The following is a 26928-nucleotide window of genomic DNA, read 5'->3' on the forward strand; positions in this document are numbered from 1 at the left end:
ATGCCCTCCTCCAGGGGATCTTCCCGACCCGGGGATCAAATCCGAGTCTCTTATGTCTCCTGCACTGGCAGGTTCTTTACCACTTGTGCCACCTGGGAAGCCCCTTAAGCTGATATATGTTGCTGTTTTTAAACACAGAGCCATGTTTTCAATTGAAAGTATGATTTTTAAAGTGTTAAAACTTTAAGAAAAGTAGTAAAATCACAAAAGCCATAAACGTGCTGTTACAGGGAAATTCGGAGTAGTAGGAAGTGGAGCCAAGTGCAGGTACACATTTATAAACAATGCATCTGTTACGTGAACTTGCGGCCTGAAGTTGAATAGGTCTGTGGGAGCCAAGGGGTTTTTGTACAATTTGGTGGTTGACCAGCGTGTTCTGTTTGAAAGCCAACTCTGAGAAAAATAAAACGTTTACTGGCAGGCATGTCTGGGTGAATGTCTAATGAAATTAGTTTTATTGAATTGAGACCCAAGGGGGAGAAGTTCAAATCTAATCATTCGGATTACTGAATTTGCTGAATAGAAGAACATCATAAAACAACTGACACTAAAATATTCATACTTGGAAATATTACTGTTTTCTTTTGAAATAATTATAAATTTATAGGAAGTTACAAAAGGAGTACAGAGTGGTTTTGTGTACCTTCACCAAGTTTGGGGAAACTCAAACTTTAACTCAATGGTTAAATCTCGTATAACTAGAGTATATTATCAAGACCAAGAAATTAACATTGGTACAATACATGTGTAGAGTTCTATGCCATTTTATCTCATGTAGATGCAAATAGCCATCAGTGTAATCAAAATACAAAACCATTCGATTACCAGAGATCTACTGATGTGTTGACACTTTACCAATTTGAATAAAGTATAGAAAGCTTGCATGCATGCTCAGGCAGTCTTTGTGACCCCCAAGGACTGCACCTACCAGGCAGTCCATGGGATTCTTCAGGCAAGAATACTGGAGTGGGTTGCTATTTCCTCCTCCAGGGAATTTTCCCAACCCAGCGATCAAACCTGCATCTCCTGTGGCTCCTGCATTGGCAGGCACATTCTTTACCACTGTGCCACTTGGGAATCCTTCAGTTCAGCTCAGTTCAGTCGCTCAGTCGTGTCCGACTCTTTGCGCCCCCATGAATAGCAGCATGCCAGGCCTCCCTGTCCATCACCAACTCCCGGAATTCACTCAAACTCACGTCCATCAAGTCGGTGATGCCATCCAGCCATCTCATCCTCTGTCGTCCCCTTCTCCTCCTGCCCCCAATCCCTCCCAGCATCAGCGTCTTTTCCAATGAGTCAACTCTTTGCATGAGGTGGCCAAAGTATTGGAGTTTCAACTTTAGCATCATTCCTTCCAGAGAACACCCAGGGCTGATCTCCTTTAGAAGGGACTGGTTGGATCTCCTTGCAGTCCAAGGGACTCTCAAGAGTCTTCTCCAACACCACAGTTCAAAAGCATCAATTCTTTGTAGCTCAGCTTTCTACACAGTCCAACTCTCACATCCATACATGACCACTGGAAAAACCAAAGCCTTGACTAGACAGACCTTGTTGGCAAAGTAATGTCTCTGCTTTTGAATATGCTCTCTAGGTTGGTCATAACTTTCCTTCCAAGGAGTAAGCATCTTTTAATTTCATGGCTGCAATCACCATCTGCAATGATTTTGGAGCCCCCAGAAAATAAAGTCTGACACTGTTTCCACTGTTTCCCCATCTATTTCTCATGAAGTGATGGGACCAGATGCCATGATCATAGTTTTCTGAATGTTGAGCTTTAAGCCAACTTTTTCACTCTCCTCTTTCACTTTCACTTTTTAGTTCCTCTTCACTTTCTGCCATAAGGGTGGTGTCATCTGCATATCTGAGGTTATTGATATTTCTCCTGGCAATCTTGATTTCAGCTTGTGCTTCTTCCAGTCCAGTGTTTCTCATGATGTACTCTGTATAGAAGTTAAATAAGCAGGGTGACAATATACAGCCTTGACGTCCTCCTTTTCCTATTTGGAACCAGTCTGTTGTTCCATGTCCAGTTCTAACTATTGCTTCCTGACCTGCATATAGGTTTCTCAAGAGGCAGGTCAGGTGGTCTGGTATGCCCATCTCTTTCAGAATTTTCCACAGTTGATTGTGATCTACACAGTCAAAGGCTTTGGCATAGTCAATAAACCAGAAATAGATGTTTTTCTGGAACTCTCTTGCTTTTTCGATGATCCAGTGGATGCTGGCAATTTGATTTCTGGTTCCTCTGCCTTTTCTAAAACCAGCTTGAACACCTGGAAGTTCACGGTTCACGTATTGCTAAAGCTTGGCTTGGAGAATTTTGAGCATTACTTTACTAGCATGTGAGATGAGTGCAATTGTGTGGTAGTTTGAGCATTCTTTGGCATTGCCTTTCTTTGGGATTGGAATGAAAACTGACCTTTTCCAGTCCTGTGGCCACTGCTGAGTTTTCCAAATTTGCTGGCATATTGAGTGCAGCACTTTCACAGCAGCATCTTTCAGGATTTGAAATAGCTCAACTGGAATTCCATCACCTCCACTGGCTTTGTTCGTAGTGATGCTTTCTAAGGCCCACTTGACTTCACATTCCAGGATGTCTGGCTCTAGGTGAATGATCACATCATCATGCTTATCTTGGTCGTGAATATCTTTTTTGTACAGTTCTTCCTTTTAAATCCCGTTACCCTTCCCTGTTTTTAACTCATCAGGTAATGCTTTGTTTTTTGCTTCATTAAACAACTTTTGAAACTCAAGAGAAGAAAAATTTGTTAGTTATATTTCTGTTCTTTCGCTTGTTCCTTCTTTTGTTCTGATGTTCCAAGATTCATTCTTTTTTCATTTTCCTTCTTTTTAAGAACTTCATTTCTCCCTTCTTTTAGGGTAGATATGCTGGCAACTAATTCTCAGTCTTCTTTTGTCTGAAAATGTCTTTATTTCCCCTTTATTCCTGAAGGATAATTAATTACACTGGGAATAGGGTTATGGGCTGAGAGTTCTTTTCCTTCAGCACTTGAGAATATTCTGCTACTTCCTTCTAGACTCCAAGCTTTCTGGAGTGGAGTATGAAAAACACTATAATTCAAACTATTTTTTCCATGTAGGTGTGATATCATTTCTTCCTCATTGTTTTCAGATATTTTTCTTTGTCTTTAGTTTTCTGAAGTTTAATGTTTGTTTTCAAGTGGATTTCTTTGAGTTTATCCTGTTTGGAACTTTCTCAGCTTCATAAAGTTCTAGGTTTATGCCTTTTGCCAAATTTTGGGAATCTTCAGTCATTATTTCCTTGAATGCTTTTCATCTATATTCTTTCTCCTGTCCTTCAGGACTCTGATAACATGAATGGTGGATCTTTTGCTGTAGTTCTCACAGGTCTCTGGGCATCTTTTTTTTTTTCCAGTCTATTTTCTAGTGCCCAAATTGGGTAATTTCTATTGTTACATATTAAAATTTATTGACTTTTTCATCTGACCTCTCCATCCTGTTATTGAACCCACCCACTATATTTTTAATTTCAGTTATTGTATCTTAAGTCTAAAATTCCCATTTGGTTCTTCTTTATATCTTTTTTTTTTTTTTTTTCACCAAGACTTTATATCTTTTCATTTCTTTCAAACACTTTCATGATTGCTCAGTGAAACATTTTTTATGATGGTTGCTTTAAAATACTTGTCAGATCATTCTATGATCTGTGTTATAGGGTGGGGAGGCTGATGGTGGTGAACTCCAGGATCCCTGTAAGACTTCCACTGACAACCTGGGTGAGGGGAGAGGGGAAGTTGTTACCTCTGAGAGGGGAGGAAAGTCCTTCCATTCCTTCTCAGATACCACCCTGGCAGCAGCGGAATGGGGTGCCTTGTTATAGCCAGGCTTTGCTGGATGAAGGTAGGGCTGTGGGTTTTTCCATAGTATTTGGATGGAGTAGGGCAACCAGTATTTAAAAATATGTCTCACTGGGTTGCCCCCTTTCCTGGTGCCTTGGTTATAGAGAGCAGAATTTGGCGGGCACTTTTGTCTTGACTTCCCTGGTGGCTCAGACGGTAAAGCGTCTGTCTACAATGCGGGAGACCTGGGTTCGATCCCTGGGTCAAGAAGATTCCCTGGAGAAGGAAATGGCAACCCACTCCAGTACTCTTGCCTGGAAAATCCCATGGACGGAGGAGCTTGGTGCAGGCTCCTGTCCATGGGGTCGCAAAGAGCCGGGCACGACTCAGCGACTTCACTTTCTTTACTTTTGTCTAAGTCTACTGGTGTTTCTTGGTTGCCAGTTTTTCTAGCATCCAGCCTGGAATACACCAGGCAACAACAGCAAAAAAACACACTGGAAACTCACTGCTGGGTCATTCCTTTAGGTCCCGAGGCCCTCTCACCAGTCTATCCTTTTATCTCTACCCTTTTATCTTTACGTTCTTTTAAATACAATGCCCAGAGTTTTTAGCAGCACTTAGTAAGAGGGTTGCAAGAGATGCAGGTTTGATCCCTGGCTCAGGAAGATTCCCCTGGAGAAGGAAATGGCAATCCACTGCAGTATTCTTACCTGGGGAATTCCAGGGACAGAGAGCCCGGTGGGCTACAGTCCATAAGGTCCCAAAAGAGTCCAACACAACTTAGCAACAAAAACAGCAAGGAAGAGACTTACAGAGAAGTACATCGATTTCACCTTTGTTTGGAGACAGAAGTGAGTGGGCAGAGTTTTAAAGTGCCAGAAATAATGAAGATTTCTAACTTTTCAACCCTTAGATTGAACAGGGCATTGACGTTCACAAAGTCCATTCACAGGCATTGCTTCTTTGCATCTTCAGAACCTGGTAAACTTGATATTATTAGCATCAGCCTTTTTCATATGGGAGAACTGGTTCAGAAGGGACATGCCTGACCCAGAGTCACACAATGAGTTATCACAGGGCTGAGGCCAGAACGTGATTATTCTACTTGTTGCAAAATTTTTTCGAGCCAAAGTAGAAGCATGAGTACATGGAGGTGAATAGCTGGCCAATGATATTAAATACTCTTCTGTGGCCCTCCTTGTCTCCCATTCTGCTTTTCTTGTCTTGAAGGTGCAGGATCTACATTCACTGCTTGTGCTGCAGGAACTGGGCAAGCGATGTGACCCACAGCGTCACCAGCCAGGCCTGTTTTCTAGGGCACAGATGACAGCCCTGATGGGCTAGGCCCTGGCCCCATGGGAGGGTGGGACTACCTGCTCTGGGAGGAAACCCCTCAAACCAAGCCCTGGCCTCCCACCCAGTCAGAGCACAGGTGGACAGACATTCTTCCTGAGGTCATGACCCTGGGAGCTTTCTTTTCCCCTCAGGCTCTTCTTCTCATAAATTGACAGGCTGCCCTTGATATTGTTCACCATTCATGAAATCAAAGGTTCAAAAGCAGTGGTTCACAGTAGATATTCAAAACCAACCTGGCTGCCTTGTTGCAATGCAGAGGCTTTACCCATCCTGTGGGGCCCACTGTGGGGACCTACATCTTTGTCACAACCCGTCCTCCTGGCAATGTGCACCCTATTCATTTCAGTCCAATCATGTTCTTCTCTAACACTAAATCTCCAAATTTTTCCTAAAGCACTCACTGTACAAATTTCCTACATCTGAAGCTTTTAAGTATAACATAAGATTGGCTGGAACACTGGGATTCTGCAGATTTACGAGTGCATGTGATAAAACCTCCAAAACGTCTAGACCTCAAAGTTTTCTGAGTCAATCTTTAAGTAAAATTCACACTCCAGAATGATGTGCCATGTTCAGTCTGTGGCCTCAAGTATCCCCTCGTAGAGCACCACATACTCCCAAGATCGACACACTCCGGTCTGAGAAGCATAACCCCAGGTAACTTATCAAATAAAGCTACAAACTCTTTTCTATGGTTCAACAGCACACACTAAACACATCTGTGGACTTCCTAAAATTTATCTTTCCAAAAAGTTATTCCAAAACCAGTGAGCAAAAATTAATATGACAGAAGGTAGTTTTTATCTGTTGCTAAACAACAAAGGATATATTTCAGGAAAATAAAGTTTAGAAGAGGTGGGATGTGTTTCCTAGTGGAGACTGCCAAACAGCAAATAACCACAAAGATACAAGTTTAAAGCTTTATGAATTCTCACCACCAGTCCCGCAAATCTGCAGTCATGAGTCATATTACTGATTTGAATTAAGTAGGAAAAGGCATGTCTAAAAATAGTAAGATTCTTGAATTACAGAATTTTGGAAAGAAATATGATTAATTTTATTTAGCTCCAATTGCACTCAGTAACCAGAATTAAGCTACAATGGGTTAGCCCAATAGGGAAGGTTTAAAGCATGGTGGAGATGAACTGGATTTATGCTGGGAATTTGTTCCTGGAGACCAATCTTCATCAGGAGCAGACTTTTCCATTTAACATCTAAAGTGGCACAGATTCCATTCACCAGGACTGCCAAGTTAAACAATTCTTTAATTTTTTTTTTTCAATTTATGGGGGTAATTATTATTTCAAATATTGTAATATAAATGAGATTTTATTGTTACCTTTTATTTTACCACTTCAGAGTCACACAATTCAAGTTTTCAGAAAGCATGAACATACTGCATATGACATATTTAAAGGAAATGAAAATAGTGATTCTCCTGGTTCTTAGTCCAGTGTTAATTTGCTTAATGACTCCCTCCTCTGCAGATGAATCAGAGAGAGGTGTGAGTTTGCCTCCACCTGTCCATCCAACGTTGAAGAACACTTTACAGCAGAGGAAGAGCCTGGATTACTGACAGTGACCAGAGTTCCTGGTGGTAAGCAACCACCAGGAGAAAAGAGCATTCTCACACCCAGCAGAGCCGCTCAGGGACACCCTGCCCACAGCCCACACACCATTCCTTCACCACAGACATGAGGGGAGTCACGGAGAACAGAAACCACGTTCCCAAACAGACGACGGCCCTTGCAACTGACAGAGGTGAGCCCACCCCTGAGAATCACCAAACATCTGAGAAAATTCTGTAGGGGAAAAGCAAGGCACCAACTCTACAAAAGAAGAACATTCACACAGAGAAACTGCATGTAGAAAGAAAGGCCAGTGTTTCCAAGAAGAGATGCTAATTTTCTTCGGAAGGAGAAAGAAGGACATCACACCAATAAACAAGAATAGACCTTTTTTTTTCATTTCCTACAAATGAAAAAATAAAATTGTAAAAGTTATTAATTTAAAAGGGAGGTGATAGAGAATACAAAAAGAAAAAAAAAAAATCCAAAAACATCTAGGACAAAAGTGTAATTCCTAAGAAATAAGGTCCAGATAGACCCTGGCATCTCTTCAGCAACACTGCATACAAGGAGACAATGATGCAATGTCTTCACAGTGATGAGAGAAATTATTTTTTAACCTAGAATTCTATACCTGGCCAAATGGTCATTTAATTGTGAAGGAGAATGAAAGCTTCAGAAAGCTCCTCAGTCTTGAGTGCACGCTAAAAAATTGTTAATGATGATTACCAGCAAAACTAAAAGAGAACCCAAGAAACAGACATAAGTATAAGAAACAGTGATGAGCAAAGAAACAAATAAAAGTTACAGGTAAGCTTAAGTAAATGTTGATCATGAAAATAACGACCCAGAATGGAATCATGGGTAGATCTCAACAGTTAAAGTGCTAGTAGAGTAGGAAAGGCAAAGTAAAAGTGTGCTAAGGGCCCTTCCCGAGCAGCAGAGGGCCAGACAAGCAAGAGGGAAGAAGTTTAGATGTTGAGAAAAAGCACAGATGAGCTTAAATATCTGAATTAAATCACAGAGACGTGTCTACACTTTGAGAGACAAAATAAAGCAGCAAAAAACAACAAAGAGCACAAACAAAAAGCAAGAAAGGGGAAAAAATAGAGAGTATGATCAATGGGGAAAAAAATAAATAGAGAAGAAGAATTGCTCCAAACACTATTACAGTAACTATAATAAATATAAATAGGTTAAAGTAATTAATCAAATATCAGGGACTCTGAATTTGGCTATGAAGGCAAAGGTCTGCTATATTTTATTCACCAGATCTATATTTAAAAACGAAATGACCCAGGGAAGCTGAGTGAAGAGCTTGAGACAGAGAAACTAGATAAAGCCCAACAGGGGGGAAAAAAAAACCCAGCAAAAACGGTTTCAGGAAAATTGGGATACAAGAAGAAAAGTATTAAAAAGGACAATGAGGAATGTTTCCTATTGATAAATGATATAATTCACTTGAGCAACCTCGATAACAACTTGAGCATCCTGGATAACAAAGCCCTTGCCTGTTATTTTTGAGATCTTGTCATCATCAAGTCGGGTATCTCTGTCAAGTCATGAACAAGACAAATAAATCCCCAGCCTTCATGGAGCTTTTGTTCTGGTAGAAGGCTGACAAGCAAAAAAAAAAAAAAAAAAAAACTAGTAAGGAAACTATATAGTATGTCAGATGCTAAAGCAAATATATAGGGAAGGGTGACAGGGAACACAGTTTCAAGTTGGGTACTAAGAACAGATGGCCTGACTGAGAAGGGGATACACGAGCAAAGGCCTCAAAAGAGCTCGGAAAGCAACTAGGCAGATTTCTGAAGAAAGAGAATTCCAGGCAGAGGGCACAGCAGGAGCCAGAGTGGGAAGTGGGCTCAAGATGGGAGAGGGAGTCAGTAATGGGGGGCAATAAATAGACATCCAGGAAACACAAACTGATGTCCCTTTCCCACAAGACACTGGGACATCACAAAATAAAACACACAAGATGAGCTGCCTGAAAAATGACACAAACTGAAACATTACTAAAAAGAACAGAATTTTAAAAATATACGACACCCAGTCAAGGAGACCTGAATTTAGAGAGACGCTACTGGACTGTGACTACAACTAAAATAGCTGCTGCTGCTGCTGCTGAGTCACCTCAGTTGTGTCCGACTCTGTGCGACCCCATAGATGGAAGCCCACCAGGCTCCCCCATCCCTAGGATTCTCCAGGCAAGAACACTGGAGTGGGTTGCCATTTCCTTCCTCAATGCATGAAAGTGAAAAGTGAAAGTGAAGTCGCTCAGTCGAGTCCGACTTTCGAGACCCCATGGACTGCAGCCTACCAGGCTCCTCCATCCATGGGATTTTCCAGACAAGAGTACTGCAGTGGGGTGCCATTGCCTTCTCCATAAAATAGCTTAAACCTATTCAATTATATCTTACCAACTGTGATGGAAGACAGTATAAAAAGAGAATGGCTTAAGTTCAGGGATCTAATGGACAGCATGGTGACTGTAGCTAATAATACTCTTATATGTACCAAATACTTAAATGTTGCTATGAGGGCAAATCTGAAATGTTCTTAGCACAAAAAAGAAATGGGAACTATGTGATGAGATGGACGTGGTAGCTGATACTATGGTGATAATCATTTTGGTGACATCATTTATAAATGTGTCAAAGCAACACATATGCCTTAAACTTACACAATGTCATATGTCAATTATATCTCGATAAAGCTGGGGGGAAAAAAAAAGAGAGAAGGGCATGGTTTGAGTAGTATTCATGAAACAGGTACTTTGGAGACAGTATGTGTTGATACATTTTCGGCAAGGTTGTGGTTGAGAATGCACTGATCAGTAGACTTGAAAAATGAGTTTGTTCAGCAGAAGTATTTTTCATTCTAGTCATAAAGATAGAAGTATCTGGGGATACTTAGATCATTAAAATCACCCAGTAATTTCAGGAGCTGAAAGCCACCTTATTAGTAGTAATTTCCCATATAGACTCCCTATAGGAGAAGGTGCTTATCTAAGGACTTGAGCATCTAGTACCAAGGAGACTTCACCAACATATATTAATAAAATGGCACTCTGATTTATTCAGAACTATTTATTCTCAGGTGAGTTTGGTTTTAGTAGTCAGCAGCCCACAACTACCTGGATATGCAAAAACAAAAGGGACCTAAGTGAAGAGCCAAGTTTTGAAATAGAGGTATTACCCTGAGGTAGAGTTGGGTCTGGAAAAGGCAATGGCACCCCACTCCAGTACTCCTGCCTGGAGAATCCCACGGACGGAGGAGTCTGGTAGGCTGCAGTCCATGGGGTCTTGAAGAGTCGGACACGACTGAGCGACTTCACTTTCACTTTTCACTTTCATGCATTGGAGAAGGAAATGGCAACCCACTCCAGTGTTCTTGCCTGGAGAATCCCAGGGATGCCGGAGCCTGGTGGGCTGCCGTCTGTGGGGACGCACAGAGTCGGACACGACCAGAGCTGGGTCAATCAGAATTAGGCCTTCCAGGTGTCACAGTCCTTCATCCATCTAACCATAGGCATGAAATACTGTCCTGAGCAAACAGCACTGGACCTAACAGTTAGACAACCATCTAGGACTCTGCCACCACTAGCTACCAGCCCTGAGCAGTGCTACTTAGTCTCTCCAATCCTCGGAGATTTACGTATCTTTCAAAATGGGAGTAGTAATAGCTCTTCTATCCATCTGATCGGTTTGTTTTGAGGCTCAGTATCTAAATCTAAAACAAACAAGCTGTGAGAAGAGAAAGTATTAGCGCCGCCATCATCACATGCCCTGCAGCCTGAGTATATAATTGATAGACTGAAGCGCATTACCACAATTATCTGAGAATTGAAGGCAAGATGAAAAACCACTAACCCACTGAACAAAATATAGGAAATCCTACCTCTCAGCAACTGGTTTGGCAATGTTTTCAAAAATGGTCTCCTGCTTTGCATCCTGATCAAAAATCCTTTGAAATCTGCAAATGTGAAAACAGTAATTATTTAAAAGCTGAGCCTTCAAACCCTATTGGATTAATCCATTTTTTTCCTCCTAAAAGCTCTGTAAATTACCCCATATTTACATCACTAGGCTTACCTAACCTAACACAATGTTTGCCCTGTAGCCCCAAACACACTGAGCTCTTGTACCCCTGTATACAAATGGTGGGTAAACAGTATTGCTTTGACAAGATCTGCACAATAAATCCCTCTGAAAAACTGCAGCAGCTTTGAACCAAATAATAAACTGTGTGTTTTTTAGCTCTCAAGAGGGACAGTGTCTGCAATTGGCATCAAATTCAGATCGAGATTAAGTGCATGAAATGGAAACCCAAGAACAGGACGTAAACAGCCAAAGAACTTCTGATGTCTGACCTGCAAGAAAAAGACGCAGCTGTGGAATGCATGATCACTGAACTCAGTTTTAATGTCTTGAGTTGAGGTTTATTTTCCATTAGTTACCGCATCCTAGGATCAGCTACTTAATTCTCAGGATAGTTTATTTCATTTTGTTGCTCAAAGTCAAAAGTCAAACAGTAAGTTAAAATAGAGCTGCATTGTAAAGGAAATCTTGATGTGACTGGCACAGCTAGGGTACCGGGGAGATAGGATGGTGTCCACTGCACTCTTATTACCTTAGCTTAGGACAGGATCACGAGCACTGCCAACACCGGGAGGAGGCGCTGTGCTGTGTGTGCTTAGTCACTTAGTTGTGTCTGACTCTTTGCGACCCCATGGACTGTAGCCTGTCAGGCCCTTCTGTCCATGCGGATTCTCCAGGCAAGAATACTGGAGTGGGTTGCCATGCCCTCTTCCAGGGGATCCTCCCAACCCAGGGACTGAACCCAGGTCTCCTGCACGGCAGGTGGATCCTTTACCATCTGAGCCACCAGGGAAGCCCCAGGAAGATGCTCAACCCATCCTTATACAGTGTTTACGCACTACCAGCAAGTATGGCCCCCATTCCAAACATCATGGAGAGAGACAGCAAGACAAATGGGGGAAGGAAAGGTGAGAAGCAGGGAAAAGGCAAGGAGAGGGCGGAGAGACAGAGAGAGAGGGAATATAAGTGGAAAGGGCAAAACGTTAATAAATTGGTGACTCTCCCACAAAGGGTAGAGGAGGTTTGATTGCATTATTCCTCCACTTCTTCTGCATAGTTAAAAGTTTTCGAAATAAAAATTGGGAGGGGGAGGATTTTAGAGCAAAGCCTTTGAAACATACACGTCCTAAGCAGCTTGCAAAGTGGTGTGTGTGTCTGCCCACTCCAATGAATTGGGCACCAGTTCAATTAAAGTAGAGATGACATGAAATGTAGGTTTGTTTTCACTACTAAGGAGTTCAGAAGGATGTCTGGAGCTAGGTTGGAAATATAAAATGGAATGAATTTCACTGTCTTTCAACAACATTCATTTCAAAAGATTCCTATAGCATAACAACCACCCTTTTGAAGAAGCAAATAATGAAACTGTATATAAAGAGAGATTGTAAGGCACTCTGGGTACTCATTTAGCAGACAGGATTATAATTTAGCAATATTTACTGAGTGTGCCCAGAACACTCCTCAAGACCCCAAAGGTGTTTGAGGGCTTCAGATACGAATATTGAGATAACGCCGCTGCTCAAGTGCTCTTTGGAGAACTGCCCACTGTGATGTCTGAGCACGGACCCAGTGGTGCTTTTCGGTGATGACGATGTTTCTGAGGCTGTTTTGATTCTTTTACCAAGTTGGTGATGACTGAGTAAATGAATTAGTCATTCCCAAGCCTACTTCCTTACACTTCCCTGGTGGCTCAGATGGTAAACAATCTGCCTGCAATGCAGGGCACCTGGGTTTGATCCCTGGGTCGGGAAGATCCCCCTAGAGAAGGGAACGGCAACCCACTCCAGTATTCTTGCCTGGAGAATCCCATGGACAGAGGAGCCTGGTGGGCTACAGTCCATGGAGTTGCAAAGAGTCAGACACGACTGAGGGACTAACACAGATACACAGCCCCACTTCCTGAAGGGGAATGACATCTAACATCGTGTAAACCAAAGAGATGGGAGGAGGTTCAATAAATCATACATTGTGCATTAAACATCAAATATAATCACTCTCAAACATCTTCTTTTATATAACAGAGTTGTACAACAATCTGGAAATTCATTATGATCAGCTGTCTTCTGAAAGCCACTAAAAAGCAAAATAAAATCATAGAGTTTAAGAGGTTTAATCTAATCCTTTCCAGAAGAAGAAACTGAGACTTGGAGAGATAAAGCAATTTACTCTTGGTCCTGGAGCTAATCTATCGTGTGTCTTGAGATATAACTTAAGTTTCCTGATTCCAAGCAGGTCCTTTAATTTATTAGGAGGTCATGTTATTGCTGTTGTTCAGTTGCTCAGTCATGTCCAACTCTTTGTGGCCCTATAGACTGCAGCACACCAGGCTTCCCTATCCTTCACTACCTCTCAGAGCTTGCTCAAACTAGTGTCTATTGAGTAGGTGATGCCATTCACCATTTCATCCTCTGTTGTCCCCTTTTCCTGCCTTCAATCTTTCCTAACATTAGGGTCTTTTTCACTGAGCCTGCTCTTTGTAACACGCAGCCAAAGTTTTGGAGCTTCAGTTTCAGCATCAGTCCTTCCAGTGGATATTCAGGGTTGACTTCCCTTAGGAGTGACTGGTTTGATCTCCTTGCTGTCCAAGGGAATCTCAAGAGTTTTCTCCAGCACCACAGTTTGAAAGCATCAATTCTTCAGTGCTCAGCCTTTTTTATTGCCTAGCTCTCACATTCATACATAACTACTGGAAAAACCATAGCTTTGACTATATGGACCTTTGTAGGCAAAGTAACGTCTCTGCTTTTTAATAGGTTTGTCTAGGTTTGTCATAGCTTTTCTTCCAAGGAGCAAACGTCTTTTAATTTCATGGCTGCAGTCACCATCTGCAGTGATTTTGGAGCCCAAGAAAATAAAGCCTGTCACTGTTTCCACTGTTTCCCCATCTAGTTGCCATAAAGTGATAGGACCAGATGCCATGATCTTCATTTTTCAAATGTTCAGTTTCAAGCCAGCTTTTTCACTCTCCTCTTTCACCTTCCTTCATCAAGAGGCTCTTAATTCCTCTTCACTTTCTGCAGGTGGTGTCATCTGCATATCTGAAGTTATTGATATTTCTCCCCACTGTCTTGATTCCAGCTTGTGCTTCATCCAGCCCAGAATTTCACATGATGTACTCTGCATATAAGTTAAATAAGCAGGGTGACAAATAGCCTTGACATACTCCTTTCCCAATTTTGAACCAGTCCATTGTCCACGTCCAGTTCTAACTGTTGCTTCTTGACCTACATACAGGTTTCTCAGGAGGCAGGTAAGGTGGTATGGTAGTCCCTTCTCTTTAAGAATTTTCCACAGTTTGTTGTGATCTACACAGTCAAAGGCTTTAGCATAGTCAATGAAGCAGAAGTAGATGGTTTTCCAGAATTCTCTAGCTTTTTCTATGGTGCAACGGACATTGGCAATTTGATCTCTGGTTCTTCTACCTTTTCTAAATCCAGCTTGTACATCTGGAAGTTCTTGGTTCACATACTGTTGAAGACTGGCTTGAAGAATTTTGAGCATTACTTTGCTAGCATGTGAAATGAGTGCAGTTGTGTGGTAGTTTGAAGATTCTTTGGCATTGCCCTCCTTTAGGATTGGAAGATTGTGTAAGTTTTCCCTACAGTGTTAGTCACTCAGTCATGCCCGACTCATTGTGACCCGATGGACCGCAGCTCACCAGGCTCCTCTGTCCTTAGTCCATGAGATTTTCCAGGCAAGGATACTGGAGTGGGTTGCCATTTCCTTCTCCAGGGGATCTTCCCAACCCAAGGATCGAACCCGGGTTTCCTGCATTGCATGCAGATTCTTTACTGACTGAGCTACAAGGGAAGCCCATACTCCATTTCAAATGTGGTACATGCTGATTTCTTCTCATCCCAAACTGGCTTCTTCTGGTCTTCTCCATCCTAGTAAGTGCCAACTCCATTTTTTTCAAAGTTCAGTCCAAAACCTTAGAATATATGCTTGACTCCTCTCTTTCCATTGTACTCGGTATCCAACCCATCAGCAAACTCTGCTAGTCTGACCTTCAAAATACAGCCAGAAGAACCCAATTACTTCTCAACATTTCCACTAGCTACTACTCTGGCCCAAGCAACCATAATTTCTTGCCTGGTCTCCCTTGGCCCCTTTCAGTCCATTATCTACACATTGGCAAGAATGATCCTGCTAAACCATAAGTGAAATTAGTCTATTATTCTGTTCACAACCCTCCATTACCTTCCCTGAGCACTTCAGGAAAATCTCCAAAGGACCTGGCCACTCTGTTATCCCTTAGCCTTCGTCTCCCTCCAGCCCTCTTGCTCACTGTCTTCTAGCCACACACATTCCTTGTGCTTCTTCAAGCAAGCCAGGCACTCTCTCATCCCAGGAACTCCATTCTTGCTCTATCCTGATCCTGGAATTCCCATCCCTCACACAGCAAAGTGTCTGGTTTCCTTACTTCCTTCAAGTTTCTGTTAAAATGTTCACCTTCCCTGAAGCCCCTGTGAAAAACTGCAGCCATGCCTCCAGTTTGCTGCCCTCATCCCAGCAATCTTCATTCGCCTTTCCTTACCGTATTTTCCTCAATAGCACTCAAAACTTTCTGACACACACACACTGCCTGTTCATCTTTTCCCACTAAAATGCAAGTACCTGAGAGCAAAAGTTTGGTGCATTCCTTGCTGTATTCCCAGCCACTAAAACAGCACACAGTGGACGGGTAATAAAGATTTACCGACTGCATGAATTTTCTTGGGTGAAAACAGCATTTAAGATGCTTAAATATTTTACCTCTGAACATACATAATTTACTAATTTCTGTATTTAAAATACTAAAGCCAATATTTTTTGTTTCTATCATCCTATAGGTGACACAAATTGAAAGTTCTTCCTATTCTCTGACTTGTGGGGATAACATAATGGAAATTGGAAAGCTCAGTGGATGTTGGGAAGCTCATGAAGAAAAAAAATCCCTTAATTTTACTTTTCTAAATTTAATCTTATTTTATGTATATGGATCATACTACACACTCTGTATTTGTAACTGAATTTAATTCATTCAGCAATGTAATCAGATATCTTTCTATGAAAATAAATCTTACTTTATTACATCAAATAAAATAAAGATTTTTAATTCAGAGGTTTACAAAGAATGATCAAGAGATTTAAAAATAATAAGCAAACAGCACTTTTTCAATAAGCGTATGTGCAAATATACTGTTTATATCTGCATAACACACAGCATACTTTGGAAATGGCCAAAAGATAGCTGCTGCTGCTGCTGCTAAGTCGCTTCAGTCGTGTCCGACTCTGTGCGACCCCATAGACGGCAACCCACCAGGCTCCCCTGTCCCTGGGATTTTCCAGGCAAGAATACTGGAGTGGGTTGCCATTTCCTTCTCCAATGCATGAAAGGGAAAAGTGAAAGTGAAGTCGCTCAGTCATGTCCGACTCTTAGCAACCCCATGGACTGCAGCCTTCCAGGCTCCTCCGTCCATGGGATTTTCCAGGCAAGAGTACTGGAGTGGGGTGCCATTGCCTTCTTCAAAAGATAGGGACATGGCCAATTGTTTCTTAGCCATCAAACAGAATCAAGCTGAACACAATGTTTTAGGAAATTGTGGCTTTGTGGAGACAGGCCTAGCCCAGTTGTCATTAAGTCATAGCTAGTAAGGTATGTAGTATGCTTATACCAGTGGGAGAATGCCACCTTCAGAAAAGTAAGTCATGTATTACAAGGCTACTCCTTAAGGGACAGAATACAAGGCAATGAGGAGCCACAAAGACAAGGTTAGACCTACCTCACCATGCAACCCTGGGCTAGTCCTTCTGCTGTGCTTACTGTAAAAGGAGACACAAGACAAAGATGGGCTGGAGGTGGTGGGAGAGATAACCATGACAGACATAATGGGAGGAGTTGTGAAGACCAAAGAGAATCTTTATGAGACAAAGTCATCATCATCATCACCATCATAACGAGGAGGGAGGAGAAATAAGAAGTAGAGAGAGAGAAACACACAAAAAATATCTGAGGTGGTTCCATCCATGCACAAGGGCAGGAACAGTCTCAAATTAAGGCCCATGCAGAACAGCCTAGAACACAAGAGAGCAATTAGGACGCCTTCAGCAGGACCACACAGAGTTGCTCAGTTGTCTCCGACTGTTTGTGATGCTATGGATTGTAGCTCGCCAGGCTCCTCTGTCCATGAAAATTTCCAGGCAAGAATACTGGAGTGGGTAGCCATTCCCTTCTCATTTGGCCCAGAGATTAAATATGGGTTTAACTTGAGCTCAAACTTCTCCAGAAATTAAAAGTGTGGATTAAAAGAAATTATGCCATCTGGAGAGTAAAGACAGTATGCAACAGCCATAATCTCCAAATGTAAGGCCTGCCTACTAGGAGAGTATTTGGCCCAAAGGCACAGATGACAATCCAGGAGTGGCTGAGTGTTGCTTGCATCTTGCAGTTCAGCACTGTGCCAGAGAAATAAAATGCGACCCATAAATACGAGTATATATTTAACATTTTTACTAGCCACATTGTTGAACTGAAGTGAAACAGGTGAAATTAAATTTAATAATATATTTTAGCACAATATATTCAACATGTTTTCACTTTACTGTGTAGTTAATATGAAAAGAATTATTGAGCTTTTTTATATTCTTTATTTCATAGTAATCTTTCAAAAACCCTTGATATGTCTCATACTCACAGCACATCTCAATTCAGACCAGCTCCATTTCAAGTGCTTAAGAGCTACACGTGGTGAGTGGCTGGTACAACAGACAGTACAGGTACAGAGTGTACATATGCCCAGGTGAGGTCATTATGCCTTTTAGGTTATTAAGAAAGCTCATCTATTCAGCATACAGATTGTTCCTTAAGTTGTCATCTTTAATAAATTTTAGTCATGCATTGAACGTCCTATAAATGGGCCAAGAAGGAAAAAGATAACACTTGATAAACAGATGTAATTAAAAAAAAAAAAAAAGAGTAGGATCTTAGGATATCCTGTTGGATACAGAGATATACCCCCTTTTTAATTCTGGGCACAGCAGTGAAAAGACAACTTGAATTCTATTTACTAGATAAGACAGAGAACTGTACTACATTCTCCCCAAGAAATGATACCAAGGATTTCACAGTGGATATTAAAGCAGGACAAGAGTTACTTCAATAGTAAAACAGAACTGAAGATGAAAAAAAGGAAAGCTTACTTAAATCTGTAGCTTTCTCGCTTATTATTCACAAATCCATCTGCCAAATCACGAGGTAAGATGATTTCCAAGCTAGGTGTTAATTTTTCATCTTCATCTATGGAATAAATCTGCAAATATGAAGACAACAAATGGATATAAAATGATAAAATTATGACTTGAACAATGACCATGTTATTATGACATGCATTGTAATAGTATTTTAAAAACTGTACTTTTCAGATAAAAAGTCATAACACAGCACAACTTGATAATTTTCCTGTTTAAACTCTGTGCACACTCAAACAAATATATGGAACTGAACAAAAAGTAAAACCTAAATCAATGTCTGATCAAAACTCAGATCCTCTTTGCATTATCTAATACTTAAATTTGAGTATTTGAGTGTCTGTCTCCATTGTTGAGAAAATAATAGCCCTGACAACAACATATTATCTAAGTATTGCTTTGGAATTATGTACCAGAAGTTAACATTTTACTACAACCAATAAGCATTTCTCAGCATTTACAAAATGCTAGACACAGAGATGAAAGGCCTGGGTCTGAGCCCTCTCAGAGAGCTCACAAGAATGCCCTAATTCAAGTTATGTTCAAAGAAGCCCGAGTTTCCATGAGACATATTTAAGCATTTGATAAAAGACATGTGGTTTCAAAAGACACATGTAATTCACGTCTTTGATGTCATTTTCTAGGTTCTCCTCCCAGCTCAGCCACTAATTAGAAAATGACCTGAGAGAAATCACTTAACCTCTTTAAGCAGATAGGGAAATGAAGGGTCTTAACCAACCCCCTTTACAACTGTAATATTCTGATTCTCTTCTTGGTTATCTATCCCTTTACTTATTGGCCAGGAAAAGCAAGAGTCCAGCCTATAAACAGATCATAGGGAATAAACAGAAGTCTACAATTTGATGTCCAAAGACCTGGGTCTAACACTGATCTCAGTTTACCAGCTGTGTGACCAGTCACCGCTTTTAGCGTCTCAGTACATACATAAGATGAAGAACACAGAATCGCCTCCATTACAAGATTGCTGTGGGGATCAAATGATGTCATGGAAATAGAAGCATTTTGTAATGCACCATAAAAAATGTTAGTCATTAGGTTTAGAAGTTTTTAAAAAAGACTTTTTGTCTTTCACCAAGAAATAAAATTCTTTCTAACAAGCAATACTTCCCGTTTAAGACCCATTTAGATGCTTGATTATGGGGGGGAAGTCATATTCTGAAATAAGTAAAAAGCCTGCCTAAATCTCCAGAAAGTCTGAATAATTTTCCTAAGCAGATTTTTATTGAGCTCTCTCACTTAAAATGTGAGGAATTCATGTAAGAAAAGTCATGCTGTAAAATAAAATTATTCATAGAAAGTTATGGCATCACGTCCAAGGCTTTCTGGTTAGATTTTCTCAGGAGACATTTAAAAATTATATTCTATAGGGCACTACATTGTTTTTTTTAAAAAAGGTTAATGGTTAGACAGGTGAGTGAAAAGGGTGAGTAAGACAAAAAAAGTGTACAGGAGTGAGGGATGCCATACATTTTTTAAAAACCTGTAACAGTACTTAGAAGACAAAAAGGGCCAATATATTAACAGAGTAGGAACAGTGACTTTCCACTCCTCTCATTAAGCCATTCTTTGAGGCATTAAGAAAAGCCCACAACAAGAAAACTTGTTTAGTCTAACAGATTGGCTTTCTACCGTTAGTCATAAAAATATTTGAGATGGAGCTGTTCTTTAATAGGAGACAATTAGACCAATGCAAGGATGACTATGAAGATATATCAAAATATACAAAGCACTACGCAAATGAAAAGCACTGCTACTGTTAAAATTATCACAGAGGGTCATCTTATGTATCTTTTAATACATTAATCTATAAATTATCATCATTTAATTTATAGTGTCTCAGGGAGTATGATTAATGAAGTAACAGAGCCACAAAATGAAGAAAAAACATACCTTTGAGTCACTCTTAGTTTAATGCTACAAAGAGTATATCTAATCAGAGAAACAACCACACAACCTTTGGGAGCAAAAGTACAGGGTGCCAACAGTGGGATTTCTAAGGAAGGGTTCAGTTCAGTTCAGTCGCTCCGTTGTGTCTGACTCTTTGCCACCCCATGAATCGCAGCACGCCAGGCCTCCCTGTCCATCACCAACTCCTGGAGTTCACCCAGACTCACGTCCATCAAGTCAGTGATGCCATCCAGCCATCTCATCCTCTGTTGTCCCCTTCTCCTCCTGCCCCCAATCCCTCCCAGAATCAGAGTCTTTTCCAATGAGGAAGGGTAGGGATACACTAATTCAAAACTTGTTCATCTGTGTTCTCTGATTTTTCTGTACATGGCATAATGTTGCAACTCAGTAAGAATCTGGCATTATTAAAGTACAATATGATACCTAAAAATATTTCCTGGAGTAGCGAACAAGACACTCCATAGAATCTCATGGAAGAAATGCAAAAGAAGGCACATTTTAAAAATACAAACATTGCACTTTAAGGAAAGAAGTTCAAATTAAATCCAACATTCTCTATCAACCCACCCCCCCTCCAAGCCCCACCTCTATCCATCCTGTCACACGATCACATCCAAGCACCTGTTTCTGACTGCTGAATCAATATAGACAGGTTCAGTATTTTTAGCTAAGAATCTGGGGGTGAGGGTGGGGGAAAGTATGGGTGTGGGGGCAATTTTTATATGTGATGTACTTTAAAAACCTTGTAAGTGAATGTAAGAGGAGAAAAAATGGGAAGATACTCAATGGTTGCTTTCCATACTCTATATTCCTTAAATTTTTTAAATGCCACACTTAAGAGTGTTTTCATGCATCTTTTCCTAACTGTATTCCATGAATGAAAAGACTGAAGATGAAAACAATGACAAGACACTATATTCCCCTTGTTTTAAATATATAAATTTACATGAGGCAAATCCTAAATTATAAGCTGCTATGATGACAGAGGATGAGATGGCTGGATGGCATCACTGACTCGATGAACGTGTCAGTGAACTCCGGGGGTTGGTGATGGACAGGGAGGCCTGGCGTGCTGCGATTCATGGGGTCGCAAAGAGTCGGACACGACTGAGCGACTGATCTGATCTGATCTGATGATGTTACATGGACTTCCCTTGTGGCTCCGCTGGTAAAAATTCCGCCTGCAATGCGGGAGACCTGGGTTTGATCCCTGGGTTGGGACGATCCCCTGGAGAAGGGAAAAGCTACCCATTCCAGTATTCTTTCCTGGAGAATTCCATGGACGCTATAGTCCATGGGGTAGCAAAGAGTCAGATGTGACTGAGCGACTTTCACTTCACATGATGTTACATGGGCTTCCCAGGTGGCTCAGTGGTAAAGAATCCACCTGCCAATGCAGGAGACAGAGATACTAGTTTGATCCCTGGGTCAGGAAGATCCCCTGGAGAAGGAAATAGCAACACACTCCGATATTCGTGTCTAGGCAATCCCATGGAGAGAAGAGCCTGGTGGGCTACAGTCCATGGGGTCACAAAAGAGTCTGACACAACTTAATGACTAGACAACAGCAAATGTTGTTACATATATACATATACTCTTTGTAGATATGAAGTAGAGATAAAATATTATTAAAAATATACCCATTCCAGAGACTCATGAATATGACTCAGATGGCCCTTGCCAATATCCTTATTTTCTGAGGCAGAAAGGTTTTGTCCCAAAAGCTTTGGAATAAAAAAATCCTTAATTAAAATCACAGTTCTGCCACTCACCAGGTGGCTGGCTAAGCCAAATTATTTAACCTGTCCGAGACTCAGCTTCCTCATCTATAAAATGAGGAAAACAGCAGCCTTGCAGGGTTTTCATGAGACTCGAGGATAATGCAGACAAAGAATCTAAGTGGTAAGAATGACTATGCTCCTTCCCAAGGAAAGAAAACAATGTTTTGAAACATCTGAGGAGCATTCAAAGTATTTCCGCTCAGAGTAGGATCATGCCTTAGCCTTCTTTGCACACTTCTGAGCGTAGCATCCTAGAGGAAACGCCTAGTAAATGCTCAGGTAATGTTTTCAGAATAAAAGGTATGTATATTCTTTGTGTAAGTTGCATAAATACCTGTTTACATCTGCAACGAGTGTATGTCAACGTTTATGTTCAGAATGACAATATAGTCAAAAAACTCTAAGGGCCCACTGCGTAAGAACCACCGGGTAGGCTTTGTGTGTCTCTATCTGTATCTATCATCCGTATCATCTTAGAGCGTGTAGACACGTATCTCTGGCTTGCACATTTTGCCCGAGGATGAAACAGAAGTTTGAATGCACCTGGGTGGGCAGACCTGTGTGACTGTTCTCGAGAAAAGTGCAATAAGGGCGCACAGCTAAGGCTAGTCTATGATCACGCATACACGCAGACGTACATGTGTGTGCACGGGTCTGCAGCTGCGTGAACACGTGTGTCCCGGAGTACACAGGTGGTTCTGTGCAGGTTAATCGGGGCCCGCAGGTCTGTGTCGGGTGGAAATGGACTGGGTGTCTGTCTGAGCCCCCTGACAGCAATGTGTTGGCGTCTATGGGCTGTTCGGGTGCCAGAACAGAGTGTGCTGGACGTCTGGCCGTATCCCGCGCCGGGAGCCGAACCCCTCACCCGGGCCGGGGACCCTCGCGTGCCGCCCCTCCCCCGGCCTGAGAGGCCCCGCCGCGCCGGCGCCCGTGCTGCTCCGACCCGTACCCCTTGTTGCTGCTTCCGGACAGTGGGCTTCACCCTGGCGAAAATTTGGATCGTCTGCTTCACCATCTCCTCCTCGGCTCTTGCACTGACCCTTGACCTCTCTCAGGCACTGGCTCCCAAAACTTCTGACTCCAGCCGCCTCAGGCAAGCCGTAGCCTTGGCAACAGTAACTAGGGACACTACCCATGGAGCACCGCGCCAACCAGGACCGCCTCCTCTCCCTAATTGGTTGCTGACAAGTGGGAAGGCCCGGAGGGAGGGGTTGAGGGCGGGGGCGGGGCCGAGGACGGGGCGGGGCCACGCGAAGAGAGCTGCGCGTGCGCGTGATCAGATCTGGTACCTGGCTTAGAGCCAAAGCTGGCCTGGAGAGTGGTTAATGGGGTGACAATCGTTATGCCTTGCCCGTTCTTTAATCCATTCTTTCTCTTTGCCAACACCTCTTTTTAGCACTGAAGTCGTTCTGGTTTTTATTATTCATTCATTGAAAAGATGGCACTTGATTTGTGACAGCAATGTACTGCCTGGGGATTCTGAGCTAGGCAAACACTTCCTGTGCCCCCTTGGAGATTAGGGTCTGATGAAGGAGACAGAGTTTTAATGGGAAATCACAAGTTAAGACCGAGTCCTGTGGAAGGGCACCTTATCTAGTTCTGTTTTGGAAGAGGCCAAAACTGGAGGAAGGGGGACTATTTTTCACACAATAGTCCTGTCATGAAAGGATGGGCTCTGGTGTGCACTGTTGGGAATGTGAGTTGGTACAGTCACTATGGAAAACAGTGTGTATGGGCCTTAAAAAATTAAAAATAGAACTGCCGTGTGATTCAGCAATTCCACTCCTGGGTATATACACAATAGAATTGAAATCAGAGAGATAGTTGCACTCCCAAATGCACCAGAAATATTAACCATGATATGGAACCAACCTAAATGCCCACTAATGGATGAATGGAAAAAAGAAAATGTGATATATATATATATATATATGAATATTATTTTATATATTATGTTTTATATCTATAATGGGGGTATATATATTATTCTGCCAAAAAAATAAAGACATCCTGCCATTTTAACAACATGGATGGAACTGGAAGGTATTATGCTTGGTGAAATATGTTGGAAAAGACAAATACTGTATGGTCTCACTTACATGTGAAATCTAGAAAAGTTGAACTCATAGAAACAGAGAGTAGAATGGTGGTATTCAGAGGCCAGGAAGTGGGGGAAATATGTAAATACTGGCCAAAGGGTAAAAAGTCCAGTTATAAGTTCTGGGGACTTAGTGTACAGCATGGCAACTTTGGTTATATATTTGCTAAGAGAGTAAATCTTAAATGTTCTTACCAGGAAAAAAAGGAATTATATGAGGTGATAAGAGTTGCTGACTGGCTTTATTGTGATAATCATTTCATAATATATGCATGATCAAATTATCACATCATATACTTTAAGCTTATATGTCAATTGTATCTCAGTAAATCTGGAAAAGAAGTAAATAAGAAAATAATAAAAAGAAAAGATGGAGTCTTCAAAAGACACTGTTAACCCATGAAAAGTTGTTCCATATGTATCCACCAAGGTGATACATGTTAAAAAACCACAATGAGATATTGCGACATGCTTATCAGAATGGCTAAAATTAAAAATAGCCACAAAACAAGATGCTGACAAAGATATAGAGAAACTGAATCACTTATGTATTACTGGTAGGAATGTAAAGTGTAAAACATATTGTAGATAATTGTACAACCACTCTAGAAAACTGTTGGGTAGTTTCATACAAAACTAAGTGACTATTATAAAATCCAGCATTATGCTTGGGGCTGGTGCACTGGACGGCCCAGAGGGATGGTATGGGGAGGGAGGAGGGAGGAGGGTTCGGGATGGGGAACACATGTATACCTGTGGCGGATTCATTATGATATTTGTCAAAACTAATACAATTATGTAAAGTTTAAAAATAAAATAAAATTAGAAAAAAAAAGAAAAAAAAAATCCAGCATTAATCCCAGAGAAATGAAAACATGTTCACACAAAAATCTATACATGAGCATATGTATGGCTAAGTCCCTTTGCTGTCCAACTGAAACTATCACAGTATTGTTAATCGGCTATATGCCAATATAAAATTAAATGTTAAAAAAATGCAGGAGACCCAGGTTCGATCCTTGTGTGGGGAAGATCCCCTGGAGAAGGGAATGCAATCCACTCCAATATTCTTGCCTGGAGAACCCCATGGATAGAGGAGCCTGGCAGGCTACAGTCCATGGAATCTCAAAGAGTCAGACACAACTGAGTGATGGAAAATTTCACTTTCTTTGATTAAAACAAAACAAAACAAAACAGAAGCTATTACATGTGTGTTCATAGCAGCTTCATTCATAGTAGCTCCAAGTTGGAAAGAACCCATATGTCCTTCAACCATTGAATGGCCAAAGAAACTGTGGAATACTATTCAGCAATTAAAATGAAGAAATTACTGATACATATAACTACTTGGATGAATTTCCAGGGAATTACGCTGAGTGAAAGGAATCAGACTCAAAAGTCAAATACTGTATGATTCCATTTATATAACCTTCTTGAAATGACAAAATTATAGAGATGGAGAGCAGATTAGTGGTTGCCAGGGGTTAGAGAGGCAGAGTGGGGGGAGGTGGCTGGGGCTATAAAAGGATCTTTGTGATGGATTGTTCTTTATCTTGACTGCGGTGGTCACAGAAATCTACATATGTGATAGCACCACAGAGGAGGAGACACACACACACACACACACACTACATATAAACAGCTGAAAGCTTAATAACATTGGATGAGATGGATGGATTGTATCAACGTTCATTCCTCAGTTATAATATTGTACTATAGTTATGCAAGATGTTACCAGTGGGATAAACTGGGGGAAGAGGATGCCAGATCTTTCTGCATTATTTCTTACAATTACATGTGAATCTACAATTATCTCAAAATAAAAAGGTTTAAAAAGAAACTCTTAAAGAATGAAAAGGCAAACCACAAACTGGGAGAACAGTCTTGAAAAACACATATCTGACAAAGGACTTGCATCCAGAATACTTTGAAACTCTTAAAACCTAATAATAAATAGGAAAACAAATGGCCCCGTTTATTTTTATAAAGAAGGGTGTCAAAGATTTAAACAGACACTTTCCACTATAAGGATGTCAGATACATGAAAAGATGCTCAACGTCATTATAATGAAATAAAAATTAAAACCACAGTCAGATACCATTACATACCTTTCAGTTCAGTTCCGTCGCCCAGTCATGTCCGACTCTTTGGGACCCCATGAATTGCAGCACACCAGGCCTCCCTGTCCATCACCAACTCCCAGAGTTCACTCAAACTCACGTCCATCGAGTCAGTGATGCCATCCAGCCATCTCATCCTCTGTTGTCCCCTTTTCCTCCTGCCCCCAATCCCTCCCAGCATTAGAGTCTTTTCCAATGAGTCAACTCTTCGCATGAGGTGGCCAAAGTATTGGCGTTTCACCTTCAACATCAGTCCTTCCAATGAACACCCAGGACTGATCTCCTTTAGGATGGACTGGTTGGATCTCCTTGCAGTCCAAGGGACTCTAAGAGTCTTCTCTAACACCACAGTTCAAACGCATCAATTCTTCAGTGCTCAGCCTTCTTTATAGTCCAACTCTCACATCCATACATGACTACTGGAAAAACCATAGCCTTGACTAGACGGACCTTTGTTGGCAAAGTAATGTCTCTGCTTTTCAATATACTATCTAGGTTGGTCATAACTTTCCTTCCAAGGAGTAAGCATCTTTTAATTTCATGGCTGCAATCTCCATCTGCAGTGATTTTGGAGCCCCCCAAAATAAAGTCTGACACTGTTTCCACTGTTTCCCCATCTATTTCCCATGAAGTAATGGGACCAGATGCCATGATCTTAGTTTTCTGAATGTTGAGCTTTAAGCCAACTTTTTCACTCTCCTCTTTCACTTTCAAGAGGCTTTTTAGTTCCTCTTCACTTTCTGCCATACGGGTGGTGTCATCTGCATATCTGAGGTTATTGATAAAAAGAAGAAAATAAGTTAGCACTTACAAGAACTGGCATGGATGCAGAGCAGCTGGAACTTTCAAACACAGCAGGAGAGGATGCAAGATGGACCAGCCACTTTGCAAAACAGCTTTTGAATTTCTTAAATATAA

At 41.3% G+C, this 26928-nt stretch overlaps 1 protein-coding gene across 6 annotated transcripts in view; it reads right to left on the bottom strand.

The window, feature by feature from the left end:
* Nucleotides 1-22922, bottom strand: part of KIF6 (kinesin family member 6) — a 421799-nt gene extending 398877 nt beyond the window's left edge. For all 6 annotated transcript variants that reach the window (XM_024983810.2, XM_024983806.2, XM_024983811.2 and 3 more), the window contains exons 1-3: nt 22741-22922; nt 18034-18143; nt 10652-10726 (exon numbers count right to left, since the gene is read on the bottom strand). In XM_024983810.2, the coding sequence (XP_024839578.1) occupies nt 10652-10726; nt 18034-18143; nt 22741-22806 (251 nt within the window). In that variant the 5' untranslated portion in view covers nt 22807-22922. The remainder of the gene's footprint in view (nt 1-10651; nt 10727-18033; nt 18144-22740) is intronic.
* Between the last annotated feature and the right edge of the window lie 4006 nt (nt 22923-26928).

Source organism: Bos taurus, chromosome 23 (assembly GCF_002263795.3).
Source record: "Bos taurus isolate L1 Dominette 01449 registration number 42190680 breed Hereford chromosome 23, ARS-UCD2.0, whole genome shotgun sequence".
In the NCBI taxonomy this organism is placed as follows: domain Eukaryota; kingdom Metazoa; phylum Chordata; class Mammalia; order Artiodactyla; family Bovidae; genus Bos; species Bos taurus.